This window comes from Ictidomys tridecemlineatus, chromosome 7, assembly GCF_052094955.1.
Source record: "Ictidomys tridecemlineatus isolate mIctTri1 chromosome 7, mIctTri1.hap1, whole genome shotgun sequence".
NCBI classification, from domain to species: Eukaryota; Metazoa; Chordata; class Mammalia; order Rodentia; family Sciuridae; genus Ictidomys; species Ictidomys tridecemlineatus.
This window is the reverse complement of record NC_135483.1, coordinates 72,303,681-72,320,469: the sequence shown is the minus strand read 5'-3', so window position 1 is coordinate 72,320,469 and position 16,789 is coordinate 72,303,681. Positions and strand designations below refer to the sequence as shown.

General features: G+C 40.8%; 1 protein-coding gene across 4 annotated transcripts in view; it reads left to right on the top strand.

The window, feature by feature from the left end:
* The window catches only part of Lyn (LYN proto-oncogene, Src family tyrosine kinase), a 117,975-nt gene that overhangs the window by 77,557 nt on the left and 23,629 nt on the right, over positions 1 to 16,789 (top strand). For all 4 annotated transcript variants that reach the window (XM_013357547.4, XM_005322920.5, XM_078017162.1 and 1 more), the window contains exons 9-10: positions 2,162 to 2,344; positions 4,430 to 4,506. In XM_013357547.4, coding sequence (XP_013213001.1) covers positions 2,162 to 2,344; positions 4,430 to 4,506 — 260 coding nt within the window. The remainder of the gene's footprint in view (positions 1 to 2,161; positions 2,345 to 4,429; positions 4,507 to 16,789) is intronic.

Here is a 16,789-nt window from a genome sequence, read left to right as displayed (position 1 = left end):
GTTCTTAATAGTTTCTTGCTTGACCAGTAGAGTTATACCCAGAAGGATGTGGCCAGAGCAGCACAACTGGTATGTGGTCCCTTGGAGGGAGGCTACAGTCAGCCCCTTGGGCCCCTTGGGATATCATTGCAAAAGTCTGCAATTGAATCTCACTGATGCACGGAAAAGAGCACAGAAAAAGCACCTAAGGAGGCTGTCCCGGGGTCTTCCCATGGGCAGGGGCTCACCAGCAGTTGATATTGTCAAGCTGGGCAGTGATTTTTCCTTGTGGCTTTATTTGCATTTCTCTGATTACTAATAAGATTGAGTAACTTTCATCCATCTGTTAGTCACTGGAATTTCTTTTGGAGATACCCACCCAAGTCTACTGATTTTTCTGTTTTACTTACTGTTTTGTAAGAATCGTTTACAGATTCTGGACATTAGTCTCTCTTCAGTTGTATTTGTTATGGAGAGTGTGTTTTCTGGCTATGTTAGGCTACTGATAGACTCACATAACTGAGGATCTATTTATGAATGAATAAAAAAATTGTAAAGGAATCTTCTCGATTCACATATAATTTTAAAGGGTTTTTGTTGGTGGAATTTACTTTTAAATGACCTTCAAGATCGGTAGAAAAGGCCACATTGCTTATAATTGTGGGTTTAGATGGCAATTCAACTTAATATGTTCATGATTCTGTTACTTGAAGTAGGTTGTAGCTTTTGAACAGGATATGGACAGTTTTATTTTTTTCCCCCAGCTTTCTATTACGATCTTCTTCTTATGTTCTAACATTTATTTTATACTGAGTTCTTCATTTTCCTATAGGGTGCTGCGAACTACTGCTATGTAGAAACCAAAGTGGAACAAAAAGGAAACATTTCAATGAGTAAATCAGTCTTTTTTTCCCCCAAGTACTTGGGATAGAACCTATGGCCCACACCAGCTATACCACTGAGCTACACCTCCCCTGAGAAATCAGTCTTAATGATCAGGGATGACTAAACTAATACTTTTTCTTGCCCATTTGAGGGTTTGAAATTAAAAATAACCACTTTTATTAAAAAAAAAGATTCAGTCTCATTGACAAATTTATTTAAAGTAGAAAAGAATAAGAGAAAATGAAGTTCATTCCAAATTCTACCACCCAGAGGTACTCCTGGTCTGACTGAGCCTGCTTCCTGTCATCTCTGTTTATTATACACATACAGATGTGACTGTGACCCCCAAAGGGGAATTACCACTTCCACGATACCTTTTTTAGGACAGGTACTTGCAAGACTTCAACACACCAGGTAGCAGTAACCCATGGGAAGATTCTAGGGTATCACCAGCAGCACCTCCCTTCTCAACTTCAGTTTTTACGCTTCCAAAAGAACCATGGAAACCAAGACAAAAGGAAAGGGCCTAGTGATCATTTCTATTTCCGCTTTGTCAAACCGCTGAGGAAAGGTTTTCCCAAGAGAAAAATCAGAATTAAAATTCAGCTCTTTTCATTGAGCAGAGTCTGCCTAGCCCGTAAGTTAAACCATGCTGGGTTTTTCCCCCTTTCACTTATAATAATAAAAAATAAATAAATGATAAAGAACTCCTCTAAAAATATAATAGCCCGTAGTTGCACCCTTGGAGATAGCCAGTATTCATTGTGTACTTTGGCATAATTTCTTCCACATCACGTGTGTGTGTGTGTGTAAAGGATTATAAAATATATAAACCTTTTTGTTTATTTTGGTCTTGGATAACATTTTTTGATGTTTATTTTTCAGTTGTAGTTGGACACCATATCTTTATTTTATTTATTTATTTTTATGTGGTGCTGAGGATCGAACCCAGAGCCTCATGCGTGCTAGGCAAGCGCTCTACCGCTGAGTCACAGCCCAGCCCAGCCCTTGGATAATATTTTTTAATCAGAGGTCTCATGATGGAGTGCAAATAGATTCATTTTTTACTATGATCTTATAAAATCCTTTGATTTTGAGTAATTTTAGATTTTTTATAAAGAGAGTATGAGAATTCCCAATTGTCCTTCACCCAGCCTCCCTGATTTCAATACTGTCTAGTGTTTTATCTTGGGCTCTCTCTGTCTGTAACTAAGTATTTGTCTAACTCTGCCTCCAAAGGGAAGTTCTTTGATTTCCCATTTGATGTGGCCTGCCCTGCTGTCTTGTCGCTTCCTAGGTTACTATAACAACAGCACCAAGGTGGCTGTGAAGACCCTGAAGCCTGGCACCATGTCTGTGCAAGCATTCCTCGAAGAAGCAAACCTCATGAAGACTCTTCAGCATGACAAACTGGTGAGACTCTACGCCGTGGTCACCAAGGAGGAGCCCATTTATATCATCACCGAGTACATGGCCAAAGGTGAGTGGTCCCAATGCCCAGTGCTTCAAAGGATGTCCGATCCACAGTAGAACGTTAAATTTCAATTGAAAAACAGAATGTTCACTACTGAAAATCAGAAAATATTTTAAAAAAAGCATTTCATAGGCCTATTCATCATCATAAGTAATCCATGTTATCAAATTGGTGCATAGTCATCCTGTTTTCTCTGCATCTGCCTACATATGCCTATGAGCCCAATAATAATGTCCTACACCTATCCTCTCTCTTAAGACTGCAATAAACAATTGTCAAATAAATGAATACACATTTCAAAGAAGTCCTTGAAATTCTAAAACCAGCTCATTTTTTTCATTGACATTATCTAGTAGATGTTCAAGGTGTCACTTAAAAATTTTTAATCAATTGTTTGGGGATTTGGCTTCATGGTAGATTGCTTGCCTGGCATACAAAAGAAAGTTAAAATTGAGTTGAATTCTTATGCAATCATGGAATCTCTGAAGAAGAGGCTCCAAGCAACCTTCTTTTCTTCTTTTGTGATCACCTTCAGATAAAGGACTTTATATTACCAGCCTTCTTCCTTTATTCACCTCTGATTCAGTAGAGATACTAATAAATTCTCAAATAATTTTTAAAAATGTCTTCGGAAGTAATGAATGAAGAGAAGAAAGTAATATGAACAATAATTCAAAATTAAGTCATCTCATACATGGTGAACTTTATAGTGTGATGTCATAGCCAAATAGGTTAGAAAGATGAATAGTGTATTTTCTTATTTAATATCTGTTAATATTTCAGCATAGCATCAGAGTCCTTCCAAAAATGGACATTGTTAAACAAACAAAACCAAACTAAGCCTATATGACCTGGGTTGCTATAGCCCAGGAAATAGGCTCAGGACCAGACATTTGTAGGAGTTCAGCAGATATTATCAAATTAATTAACTAATAGCATTCTAAGTAATATATATATAGATATAGATATAACTTTTCCTCATAAGAATACCTAGCATTTATTGAACACTTACTATGTACCAGATGGTTCTGAATACCTTGCATGGGTGATCTCACTCAATCTCTTCAGAAATATGAGGGCTAAGAATATTTCCTGTGTAACATTTATTGAGCCCTTTCTACCTGCCAAGCACCACACTGAATGCTTTAAATCTATCCCAAGTACATCCTCACAAGACCTCCAGTATAGCTACTGTGCCTATTTTATGGAGATTTTGCTAAACTCAGTCACTTGACCAAAGCTACCCAGGAGGTTAACTCTTATAAGTACAGGGGAAAAACAGGTCTTGTTTTAGACATGATACCACAGGAAATAAAAGAGTTTTTCTGTTGACACACTCCTGTTTGGGTAGGCCAAATATCTTTTTATCAGGGCAGAGTTCATTTATCAGATACTCTTTTTAAAAAATTTATTTATATATGGCAGTGGAATGTATTACAATTTTTATTTGAGGATTTATGGCATGTACAGAGCTCTGTACCTCTTGTCAGTTACAGATACATGCACACTTATAATCCCAGCGACTTGGGAGGCTGAGGCAGGAGGATCATGAGTTCAAAACCAGCCTCAGAAAAAACAATGTGCTGAGCAACTCAGTGAGATAGTATCTCTAAAATACAAAGTAGAGCTGGGAATGTGGCTCAGTGGTCGAGTGTCCCTGAGTTCAATCCCTGGTACCCGAAAAGAAAAAAATAAAAAGATACAGATGAGGGTGAGCCTAGCCTGGTGTCTGCTAAAGGCAGGTCCTCTATGAGGATTTACTTGCCAGCTTTCTATTCCAGAAGAGCCCACGAAAGATCAGGTGGATGTAGCAGCCTCATTATGATGGCAGATACTCTTAAATGCATTGTTTCAGACACCTAGAAAAAGGAAAGCAGTGTCTGCCATCCTCCTTTCTCCCCTGGATCATGCACTATGTTTAACAGATTGGAAGGGACTGGGTTTGACCACCATCAGGAAAAGGCTTATAACCATACAGAACTGCGCAAAGCCAGTCATCTGTCGGTCTTCCCCGATATCATTGAATTTTGCCTGGGTTTTTTTCTTCTTGCATGTTTGAACTACACTGCCTTGTTCTTCTTCTGTGAACAGGCAGTTTGCTGGATTTCCTCAAGAGTGATGAAGGTGGCAAAGTGCTGCTCCCAAAGCTCATCGACTTTTCTGCTCAGGTAAGGTCTTCAGAAGCCCACTGCACATGCAAATTTGAAAAGACCTTCCTGCTTCGAATTCATGATAAAATCACTTTTCCAGGGAGAAGGAATTTCTGGTGAATAGTTCCTAGTAGTAATTATGAGACAAAGACCTTCCAAAGTGCACATCCTTGGAGATAATAATGGGACTTTTCACATGTGTCCAGATTTGACTTGGATATTGTTTTTTTTTTCTTTCTGGTTTTTTTTTTGGGGGGGGGCGCAATATCATCTTTTATAAGACAGGTAAACCTCTTTATGCTTATATCATTTCCCCACAAATCATAGAAAGAGTGCTGAATCAATCAATTTGCTTAGCTTTTTGAAGGGGCAATTCCATACAGTTAAGAGCAACTTCTAAACCGTGCCTGTTTCTTTAAGTTCTAAATCTAAGACACTGATTCTTTTAAGTCCTCAGCATTCTTGGAAAAGCAGGAACTGTGATTCCTTCTCTTTTCCTGCTCTTTCTCTTCTCACTTTTTCTTGTTGGGCTATGTTGTAAGGATTCTGAGAAATATTCATTGGTAATGGTTTTGGTAACTAACCTAGAAATTGCCCATTTGTTCACTTTGGAATCCCATGCATCCTGAAGTGTATTTAAGAGCAGAGACAGATTACCCAGAAACAGAGCCATTGTGCCTGGTACATCAAGGAAATGCACATATGAACAATGCCAGCTATTGATTTTTAATAGTTTCATCATATCTCTTATTCATGTTCAGTAATTGGCTTGATTTATTCCTCAGTGTTGGCCATGGGTCGCTTACTCTGGGAAGGTCATGTACCATAAAACCCAATGTATGAGGCCAAAGAGACTTACAGACATCTAGGGAAGGATAGGTGGCCTTTATGATCGTCAATTTTAAAATTTTATAAATTTTTTTACTGGTACATTATAATTTTATGTAATAGTGGGATTTTTTATGTCATTTTGTGCATGCACATAACATAATTTGCTTAATCTCCCTCCCCCAATCCACTTAGTCTACCAATCTCCCTTCTATCATTATCATTTTAACTAGTATATTATCATTATATACGTGAGCAGGATTCACTGTGGTCTGTTTGTACATGAACATTGCATAATTGCATAATTTGGTTGCTTTCATTCCCCCTATACTTCCCCATGCCCTCTCCTCCTCCCTCCTGCTTGGTCCTCTTCCTCTTTTCTGTTGGTCTGTCTTCTATTTTCATGAGATCACTTTTTTAAAAAATTCCTTTCTTTATGAGCTTCCACATATGAGATAAAACACTTGACCCTTTTAATTTCTGAGTCTGGCTGATTTCACTCTGCTTGATGTTTTCTAGTTCTATTGTTTTACCAGAAATGAGATCATTTCATTCTTCTTTATGGCTAAGTAAAACTCCATCATGTATATATACCACATTTTACTTATCCACTCATCTGTTGATGGATACCTAAGTGGATTCCATAACTTGGCTATTGTGAATTGGGATACTATACACATTGGTATATACTATAGTATGCTGATTTTAGTTCCTTTGGATAAATACGACATATTATTTATTGAGTCTAATATGCTCAATCCCCCTCTTCTATTGGTCTGTTATCTTCTCTTCTTATTCCCATTTTTTCCCTTGGACCCGCTTTTATTTGGACAATCTTTGAGGTCAGGCCTTCTTGGGAAGATGAGATCAAAGGAATGAATGGAGCCCACAGGGAAAGCACTTCAAGTCTGCTTGAACACATACTCTGCAATATTGTAGGCAGAGCTGGAATTCAACATCTGGAGTAGAGTTTGTGTCCTAGATCTATGATTCAGTAAATAGCTGTACCACTTTCAGGAAGTCCTTTGCCTCTTTGGGTTGGTTTATGTGCCCATAAAACAGAAATAGTCATTCCTACTCTGTGAAGATGTGGAGGGTCAGATCATGTGAGCTCTTATGGATGCAGGTGCCTCAGAGCTTCTTGGTGGATGCTGGGAAAACCTGAGAGACAACAGTGCCCACCCTCCCAGGAAAGGTCTGTGAGGAAGTTACCCTGCTCAGTCATCATCTCAATTTCTGGAAGTTGGCCAGCTTTATAGCTTCATACTTCATCTGGGTGGGAAATCCAAATGTGATCTAGAATAGCACCATCTGACATAAACAAATTATTGTGGTGAAGCAGGCTGGGGTGGCGTGGAGCGTCTATCAGCCCTGCCTTCTTAACCCTGTCCTTGAACTCCCTGTGTTGCCCCATGAGGATTTCCACGAGACTTCAGGGATGCCAGGTTTGAAGACCACTGCTCTGCAGCAAAAGGAAGGGTATCATGACTGGGTGCAGCTCTGGATCCTATGTAGATAATGAGGCAGGAAATGAAGAAAGCAGAAGTCTGATAAATTTGTATCACATTTGACACAGATAAATGAGGCCTCTGCTTGAGTGGTGGCTTCGATGTCTCCTATTGAATGAGAGCCTTGAGGAGGACAGTAACAATGTTTCATGCTGGACAGGGATGTCCGGGAGGCCTGAGTGGTCCTCACCATTCCAACCATCTAAGGGTCTGATTTGTGCCCACAACACTACAAGGTAGAAACTGCACACCTCAGGATGTGTACTATACCCAGAGAATGACTTCTTTTGTTGTGTGGCTGTTTTGTGTTTGATTTTTGCATAGGTTTTTCTCATAAAATGTTATCGTAGCAGAGTCAAAGCTTTTAAGGTCCATGTCAGGTCTTAATTAAAATCATGTTGAATTAAGTTAACAGAATATGGGTGTCTTAACTGAAAGTTCATGTTTTAACTTTGTAAATTACCACTATCATCAAACAATAACTTTTTCTAACTTAGAAACAAGTGGGAGAGGTCACTTTCTAATCCTTCATAGCTTGCGAGGAAGATGATTCGAGTTTAGCATTGACCATGACCATAAGACTATGGATTCCATGCAGCTGGAATGGATTCTGCTGTGATGGGACTGAGCCTTCCTGGTGACAGGAGGGACAATCAAGCCATCAAAGCTGATCTCCATCCAAGCCAGTTGACCAAATCCAGATACTTATTTTTCTGTCCCAGGTTTTCTTTCCTGGCCAGTGGCCCCTGGGTAGAACTCATAGGACATGGTGGGGCATAGAGAGCAGTTTCAGTGAATGGATTGTTAATATCAGTGGGGAATCACAGGTCAGCAGCAGCCATGAAGACCTGGGTACGTGGAGTTAGCACAAAATTCATTCTTTTTTCCTTCCTTCCTTCCTTCCTTCCTTCCTTCCTTCCTTCCTTCCTTCCTTCCTTCCTTCCTTCCTTCCTTCCTTTATTTTCTTGATCCCACGGCCTCATGCATGCTAAGCACATGTTTCACCTCTGAGTTGCACCCCCAGCCAAAATTCATTTTCTTTAAAACCAAACACTAGCTCTTTCTGAGTTCATCTCTGTTTAAGGTGCAAACCCCACTGAAACTCTTTCCTAGTCCTTCCCTAAAGGTGGAGCTGGTGAGACCACCTTTGGCCCCACCCTGAATTATTATCTTCATGTACTTGTGACTTTTCTTCTTATAATACCAACATGAGGGGACCTACCTTTGACGACAAGCAGTTGGGCTTCTCTGCTTCAACCTCAGTCTCAAATCACATGCCTCACACATCCACTTTCCGTTCACTGTGCCTGGCACCTCACCCAACTCTAATACCCCCAATTCCCTTTATACCTTGCAAAAATTCTCTATACAAAAAAAAAAACACACAACTTTGTACTTTTACCTCTTCCTCTGCATCATGTGTCACTAGTTAACTTTGTCACTTTTCCACAGTGAATAACTTGAGAATAGTTAATATTCATAAAGCCGGCCCTTGCTGATAGCTGGTGCCCAGCTACTTAGATAATCCAATCTATTCTCCACATTTTCCCCATCTTACTCTCTAGCGTAGAAATTTAGGGATAAATCAGAAAAAAAAAATGGGCATGTCCTTTTGATATTGGAGTCCCAACTGAATAATTGGTAGGTTGTACAATATGTTAATGCTTGCTTTCTTTTATGTAAGCATTGTCAATAGGATCCAGAGTTGGCAAACTGAAAGTTCACAGCAGGATATTGCTAAAGTCAGCCATTTCTCACAGCAAAAAATTGGTTACTGGGAGTAGAAATAAGTAGGTTTACTTAAGTGCATCCCCAGAAGAAGAAGAAGGGGACAGACTGAGGGGCAGAGCTGGGACTTTTCCCACTGTTTCTGTCTAGCCTCTTCCTCCGTTGTCCCATGACCCACTTCCCCAGGCTCTACTTTTCTCTCCTCCACCTCCCTACATATCCACTGAGACAGGAAGTGGCTGGGTGCACATGACAGCCTCCCAGTTCATCTGAGAGCTGATGTCATCACTTCCTGTCTCAGGATGAGTTCTGAAATGCTTGTCAGAGCCTAAGCATAATCCTCACCTCCAACCATCCCTCCGCTTACACTCCTTCTGCATTTGATGGAGATGAAGAAGGTTGGACTGGGTCAGATTTGCCCACTGCTTTTCCTCCTTGTACAAAATGAAGCAATTTTGTGCATCCTATATTAAAATAAGGAAATGGCCCCTTGGCAAAGTATGTTTGACATTTCAGAGTAGAGACTGCGTATCCCTTTCAGCCTTTCCCCCAGATAAGAGAAGAAAGCTGAATTTGGAAAGGAGTGAGTTGGAATCGGTGGGAATTTCCTTTACCAGATATGAAGATGGAATTATAGACTTGTAAAACTGAGAGGAAAATATAGTGCAGAAGTCACAGTGACACATGGAGGTCAGATAAATCATCTTGTTATTCAGGCCAAGTGAATGAAAGCATTTGTTGCTCTTTAGTGGCAATATCTCTGAAGTGCTGACATGAGCGAAAATGAAACAGACAATTATCTTTGAGCAAACTGCAATAAAAACTGCAAGAGGAGAATAGTTGCTATAATCATGGCAACAAGGAACACTGATTTTGAGTTCCTTCAAGTTAATAAAGCAGTATGCTGCCATTGTCTAATTTGGGCCTTGAATGTATTTATATGTTATTTAACCTACTTTTACAGATAAAGGAAGTAAACTTGGACTTGTCCAAGGTTATAGAGCTAGTGGGTGGAACTGCTGGGACTTGATCCTACATCTTCTGACTTCAGACTTCTGGCTCTTTCTCTGCATCTGAATGTTATCCCATGATCAGAGCTGCACCCGACAACACTGTGATAAGCCTTTTCCCCCTTTTTAAATTTTACCTATCAGAGTTAATGATTTCCTCATCCTTTTTCTCCCCAAAACATCTTTATTGTAAAGATATAGATCTTTCTGTCCTGCAGCAATCATACTTAGGATATGCCACATTTGAAGTTGGAAGAAAATCTTAGTCCATCCATGTAACTCTCTACCTTTTTGAGTAGGCAGACCTTTAAACATCTCAGCTTTTAAGTGCATCCTCATTATTTAGATTGGGAAACCTTTGTCAGAAGTCCAGGTTGGGACCTCCCCAGTCCCACATGAATGGTGGGTAGTGAATCTGGCCTGAAAGATCCAGAGGTGGATGTTCTCGAGACATTTCTAGAGTGTTTGTCATCATCATCCAAAGTGGGACTCCTCAGCCTGTCTCCTTGTAAGGAACCTAAGAGGTAAGTTAGGTTTTCATTTTGTCTGCTCAAGGCTGTTCTCCAACATCACCTCCCATCACCTCCACTGCCCCATAATATCATCATATCATATATATATATATATATATATATCTTGCTATATATTCATACCTGAACACAATATAACAGTATATATATATATATATATATATATGTGAGGATATAAAATATCCTCATCCTCAGCTAGTTTGTTTTCAAAACCTTTATTAATATTAACCTTTGATTGATAATGTCCCATTTAGTTTAATTAAAGAAAGGGAGAGTTGCATTGAGATATTGATGAGACTCAGTGGTGGGTGGAAACTTCCTGATCAACCTGGGTTCATTTTCCACCAAGAGACCTCATCTCCTGCCCTCTCTCTTAATCTCACCTCTTCACACAAGATGTTCAGATATGCTTCTGTGTTGATGTCTCTGCACTTCTGTCAAACAAAAGGGCCTCCTCAGAAGGGAAAAAGACTGGCACTAAAGTGGAAATCAACTAATTCCATAGCATAATCTGAACTGGATAAAGGGGCCACTATGTCCCCTTAGTGTGCATCATTAAGGAGCTGTTGTTTGGAGACCATAGCTTTCCCAGCATATATCTTATACAGCAGATGGTACTTTTTAATTTTTTATTTTAACAGAGTGTAAGAAATATTGCCATGATTTTGTAAATGGAGCTATAGATGATGTTAGTGGTGGAGAAAACACTGTGCAGAGTGCAGGAATCTTCCTTCTGTCTGGGAAAGTCATTTCAAGGGCCCAGAGTTCTCATTTCATCCTTAAGATGACAGGCAATGTCAGGTTTCTAGCCTCTATTCTACTATTCCATGACTGAGAAAAATCTTCTTTTACTGTATGGGAATCATAATGATTTTCATCACATTCAGATGGCATTAATATGAGATATGTAAGTTACACTCTAAATAAAGGAATAGGAATGTATCATATTAATGTAGTGCCCAGATGGCAGGCCTATGGGTGATTTATCTTTTTTTAATCAACATATTTTAACTGATGTATAATGATTGTACATGTGTATGGATACAGGATGATATTTTGATATTTGTATAAAATGTGTAATAATCAAACCAGGGTAACTAACATTTCCACCTCCTTCCTTAAATTCTTATTTATTTGAGGTATGAACATTCAACGTCCTCCCTCTTACCTATTTTGAAATGTACAATTAACTATTGTTGATTATCTTTTTTCAACTTCTATTGTCTTTTTAAAAATTTTTTATGTTTTAATTAGTTATATAAGACAGTAGAATGTACTTATATACTTTGATAAATCATACATAGATGGAATATAATTCTCATTCTTCTGAGTATATATATTATAGAATCACATTGGTCACACAGTCACATACTTAAAGTAATAATGTCTGTTTCATTCTACTATCTTTCTTATCCCCCACATCCCCTGCCTTCCCCTCCTTTAACTTCCCTGTACCTAATCTAAGGTAATGCTATTCTTTTTTTTTTTTGCATTACAATTCTTAATACACATATATATACCACAATTTTTGTATCTCTGTTTATATACAAAGTATGTCGACATCCAATTCAAGTTTTCATACATGTACTTTGGATAATGATGTCCATCACATTCCACCATCCTTGCTAATCCCCTGCCCCCTCCCTTTCCTGCCCATTCCTCCCATGCTCCCCCTCCCTACCCCACTATGAGTCAACCTCCTTATATCAGAGAAAACATTCGGTATTTGGTTTTGGGGGATTGGCTGACTTTACTTAGCATTATCTTCTCCAGCGCCATCCATTTACCTACAAATGCCATGGTTCTATTCTTTTTTAATGCTGAGTAAAATTCCATTTTCTATATGTGCCACATTTATTGTTAATTATAGTCACCCTACTATGCTATAGAGCACTAGGTTTTTTTTTTTATCCAACGTACGGCAATTTGGGACCTGATTCTATTTATCTGTTTTGAATAATGGATTTGTCTGTGACTTAAACATTGTCCATGAAAACTTATAAAATGGACATATGAAACTAGAATCAATTTCACAACTACAAAACTGCATGCAGTTTCTTTCTGAAAAATGGAAAAAGAATAGGCAATTGTCATTTCAACATAATATAAAACAGGAACTTTTTTTTTTTTGGTAGATAGGGGCAAGATAGCAAACAAGGCAGAAAAATTTGTTCTTGTTTTAATTTTGATTAGGAAACTTTCTAGCACCAATAAGAAACTTTTAGCTAATATACAGGAGAGATAGTAGTATTTTTGGCCTTTGTGCCAAATCCGCCTCTTATCCTGATGTTATTTTGCCCAGAGCGGCAATTTCTGGTCAATGCTAATGTAAGTTACAAAACAGTTCCCCTTTGGGAAATCCTGCAAGGCTAAAATTAAATTAAAGTAGCTTAGAGATTGGCAAAGGTCATTACCAGCTGCTCACATAGAAAGTGGAGGTGAAGGCACTTTGAAGGGACCAGCAGTGTCGATTCCAACAAACCTTTGTTTTAAGCCTGTGGCTTGCTCGCCCTGTGTCCCCCTCACCCATGCTGTGGTTTTCTTCCTCCCACAATGTGCACTGAGCACAACCCAGGCTCTGCTGGGAACAGGATGAACAAGACACATCCCCGCCTCCTGGAGTGAGTGGGTTGGCGTAGGAGGCAAGCAGATAACAGGAGAGATGGTGGACTGTAGCCAGAGCTATCCGGGCAGGCCCTGGAGGCCACTTTTAGAGCACAGGGGAAGGACAGAACCCAGAGGGGCAGTGTCTCAGGCAGACAGCAGGCTTCCTGGAAGAGGTGATCCAAAGAACCAGGCTCAACCATCCTATCTTAGGAAGGTGGATAGATGTAGAAAGGGGTCTTCTATTGCAGGAGCATAAGGGCACAGAAAAGGGGACCCAAGGGTTTGCAAGTGGAAGCACATGATGAGAATGTCGCGTGGGAGGACACCAACGGAATAGACGTGGACATTAAGGAAATTGGAAGCATCATCAAAGCTGAGTTATAGAGGAGGAGTTGTGAACCCGTTCATGGATAACTCCACTTTGAAAGGGATCAGATTCAGCAAATAGTCTACAAAACTTATAGTAGTTTCTCTCTTTCAGTTACATTTTACCTTCAGTAATTAGTCAATGCTATTTGGATTTGGATAATATGTATTTATAGCCACCTGCCCCACTGCCCTGCCCCGTGCAGGGACACATGTTCTCTTTGGAAATTGGTCTCTTTTGAAACTTCAGGCTCTCTGCCTGTTGCTTTTCTTCAGGAATCATTTTTTTTTTCTTTTTATTGGTGCATTATAATGATTCATAACAGTGAGATTTCTTGTTATATATTCATACCTGAACACATTATAACAGACTGAAATTTAGTCAATTTCATCCCCCAGTATCTCCCCTTCCCTTTCCACCTCCCTCTCCCCCTCCCCTCCCCCGTTTTTGTGATAAAATATGTATAACATCAAATATATATTTTTATCATGTTTAAGTATAATACAGTTAGTGGCATTCAGTCCATTTACACGGTTGTGAAACCAAACCATTCATCTCTAGAACTCTTTCATCTGCCCCAACAGAAACGCTGCACCTGTTAGACACTAGGTCACCTTGTGTCCTTGGCCCCTGACAATACCCTTCTAACATCTATCTCTATAAATCTGACCACTCTGTGTATCTCACCAATTGGATGGTTTTCATCCCTTCAGTGAATTCCCACCATACTTAGAAAAATTCTGGATGGTCCATGGGTATGACTGGCCCCCAGCACCCTGCCTTCTTCAGCTGTGCAGCTCACCAAGCTTTTTCCTGTCTTGGCAGCTATCCCACACCCACTTCCTAGAAGCAAACACCCATCACTCCATGCCACACATCCTTCCTGTCCAGAGATGACTCCCTTCCCTTCCCACTGAAAGCAGTTCCGTCCCAAATGCCCTGCCCACTGCATCCTTCTGTATCTTGACACCTGTCCATTTCTCCCGGAAATTCCTTCCAGAATTTTTTTAAGTCCTTGTTTACCTTTGTATCCCCAGCACTTAGCATAGGGCCTGATATTATAGTAGGTGCTCAATAAATATTTGCTAATTAATCCATCACTTAAGATAGGGACTGTCTACATTTAATTTAAAACCATAAACTTTTAATTCTCAGCCTCCTACAGTTCTGAATGAGTGACTAGAACACATGTTGTTTTAAAGGTTCTCTGAGTGACTATTCAGGTGTGAATAAAGCATGTTCTTCCTTGTTCTCTAACCATGGGTTTACTTTCCTGAACAAAACTTCTTATTGGTCAAAATAAAGTGAGACGAAAAGAAGGAAGTAGAATATGAGCATCTGAGCCACTGAGAAAAGACAAAGAGTCGCTCTGTTTCACATTCCTTGTGCCATAAAGGACAGACACCAGGAGGCATGAGGAATTAAAAATGAGGTCTTTGACTCTGAGGCTAGTGGTGGCTGCATTTAATTTGAAGGAAAGAAAAACCACAGCGGAACAGGTTTTTCCTCCCTTTGTGTCACTTGGGGCCTTTGGTGGCCTCTTCTTGGTGCTGAGCAGAGCCTGACTCTGCAATTCCCAGGGTGAGGGCAAGGCCAGGATTTCTAGCCCTTGGGAATTTTTCCACCCCCTTCCGGGCATCTACAATGGAATGGCCCAGGTCAGAACCAGCTCCTTGTATGTTTATTGATTAGGATGCTCTTTGGAGTGGGTGTTAGTGGTGCAGAGTGCAAACCAGGGTGTGTTTTAGCTGCAATTCCCTTGCTATATTATAAGAAATTGCACTGCTTGATCCTCGTTGCCAATTACCATCTTTAACCTCACATCCCTGGGCACCTCCTTCAGCTCTGTGACTCAGAGCTGTGACTCAGCTCTGGCTCACCCCAGCACAACCCCTGTCATCATCTGTAGTGATCTATACCTTCAAACTCAGGCCTAGTTCCTTGGCTCCCTTCCCCCTCCCCACTGAGCCACTCCATGGTGTGACCAACAACTCTGCCCCCTCCATTATTTCCATCTCATCCCATCACCTCCCTTCTGTTTGGTTCACCCTCTAGGGCTCCAACCCACCAATCTAGCATCTGTTCAGCTCTTCCAGTTCCTCTTGTCCCATACCTCCACCTGCCTCATGTTTTCCTTCCCTTCTTCCCCAGTTGATACAGACCCCTTTGCCTCCTCTTTGCCACGTGTGCCTGATAAATCCCAACCTGTGCAAGCCCGGCTTTCCACCTGTTTGGCCCCAGGTCCACCCAACGAGTGTGGTCAGGATTTATAGGACAGATGGCTTTTTGCTCTTCAGATTCAAGACCTGAGGTGCCTAAGTGTCCCACTACACATTTCCAGTCCATTCCCTGTTCCTCAAACCTAGGCCACAATCACCCTTTCAGCTTCTCCATCCCCATACCTTTCACTCCTCCAGAGTTCCCAGTGGACTCTCTTGCTGTCTCTTTCCCTGAGAAAAGAGAGGTCAGCAGCAGAGAGCTCCCCTCCTTCCTCCATGGCCTGCTCCTTTCCACCCTGCTTTATGCCCTGGGTCCTATCCTCCCTAGATGATGACATTGGTGTCTCTCTCCTCTCTGACACATATTTCTTCACTTGGTCTCATTCTCTGCTCTCCCTCTTGCCCTCACTGGCCAGTTCCTGTTCATTTCCCCAACAATTAAACGTAAATTCAGAATTCCGTCCTCCAACCTCCTCTTCCTCCACACTCCACACGTGGTGAGATCTCCTAAGTGATCTCATCTTTTTTTCCTAGGGCTGCCAGAGGGCTTAAAATAACAGCAGTTTACCCTCTTATAGTTCTGGAATGGATTCTGGAAGGAAGATATCAGCAGGACTGTGAGCCCTACATAGACTCTCGGGGGAAATCCTTCCTTGCCTCTTCCAGCTCCTGGTGACTCCTGGCTGTCCCTGGCTTGTGGCAACATCACTGCAATCTCTGCCTCCATCTTCATATGGCCTTCTCCTCTGTTTCTCTTAACCTTCCCACAAATGACATCAGTCGTTAGATTTAGGGCCTACCCTAAAACCAGGATATAATTTTATCTCAGGATCCTTAATCAATCAAACCTGCAAAGACTTCAATTCCAAATAAGGTCACATTGTGAGGTTCCCTCTGGTCATAACTTTGGGGACACACTTGATCCAGTGCAGCTGTCTACACTCTGACCACTCTGAAGTTGACATTTCCAACTCCAGCCACTGCCTTGAGCTGACTGCTTACTGGGTTTCTCCATGTGGATGTGGACCAAGCATGTCAAATTCAACGCACCGAATTGAGCACCTCTTCCTCCTCCAAAACCTATCCAACCCATAGACATTCCCCCTACCATTGATGGCTATACCATCCTTAGGATTTCCAGGCCCCAAATCTTGAAATCCTTCCTGACCCTCTTCCTCTTATATCGCTTCTCCATTCCTGCAGCAAGTCTACTTCCAAGTAGATTCACACTCCTAATCCCCCACGGCCATCACTCTGAAATAGTTCCAACTAGCACATTCTCTCAGGATGAATTACCCAGTAACTGCCTAATTGGTCTCATACCTCAGTTCTGACCTCTCCTGAACCCAGAACACTGCATGTAGGACACCCATATCAACACCCCCAGTTACTCTTTGCCTCACTCAGAACAGGGCTGAGGGCCCCATGCTATTTGCCTGCATTATTAGTTGCATCATAGATTAGCTTCCAGAAATTACTTCTTCCCATAAGTTTGTATTCTCTT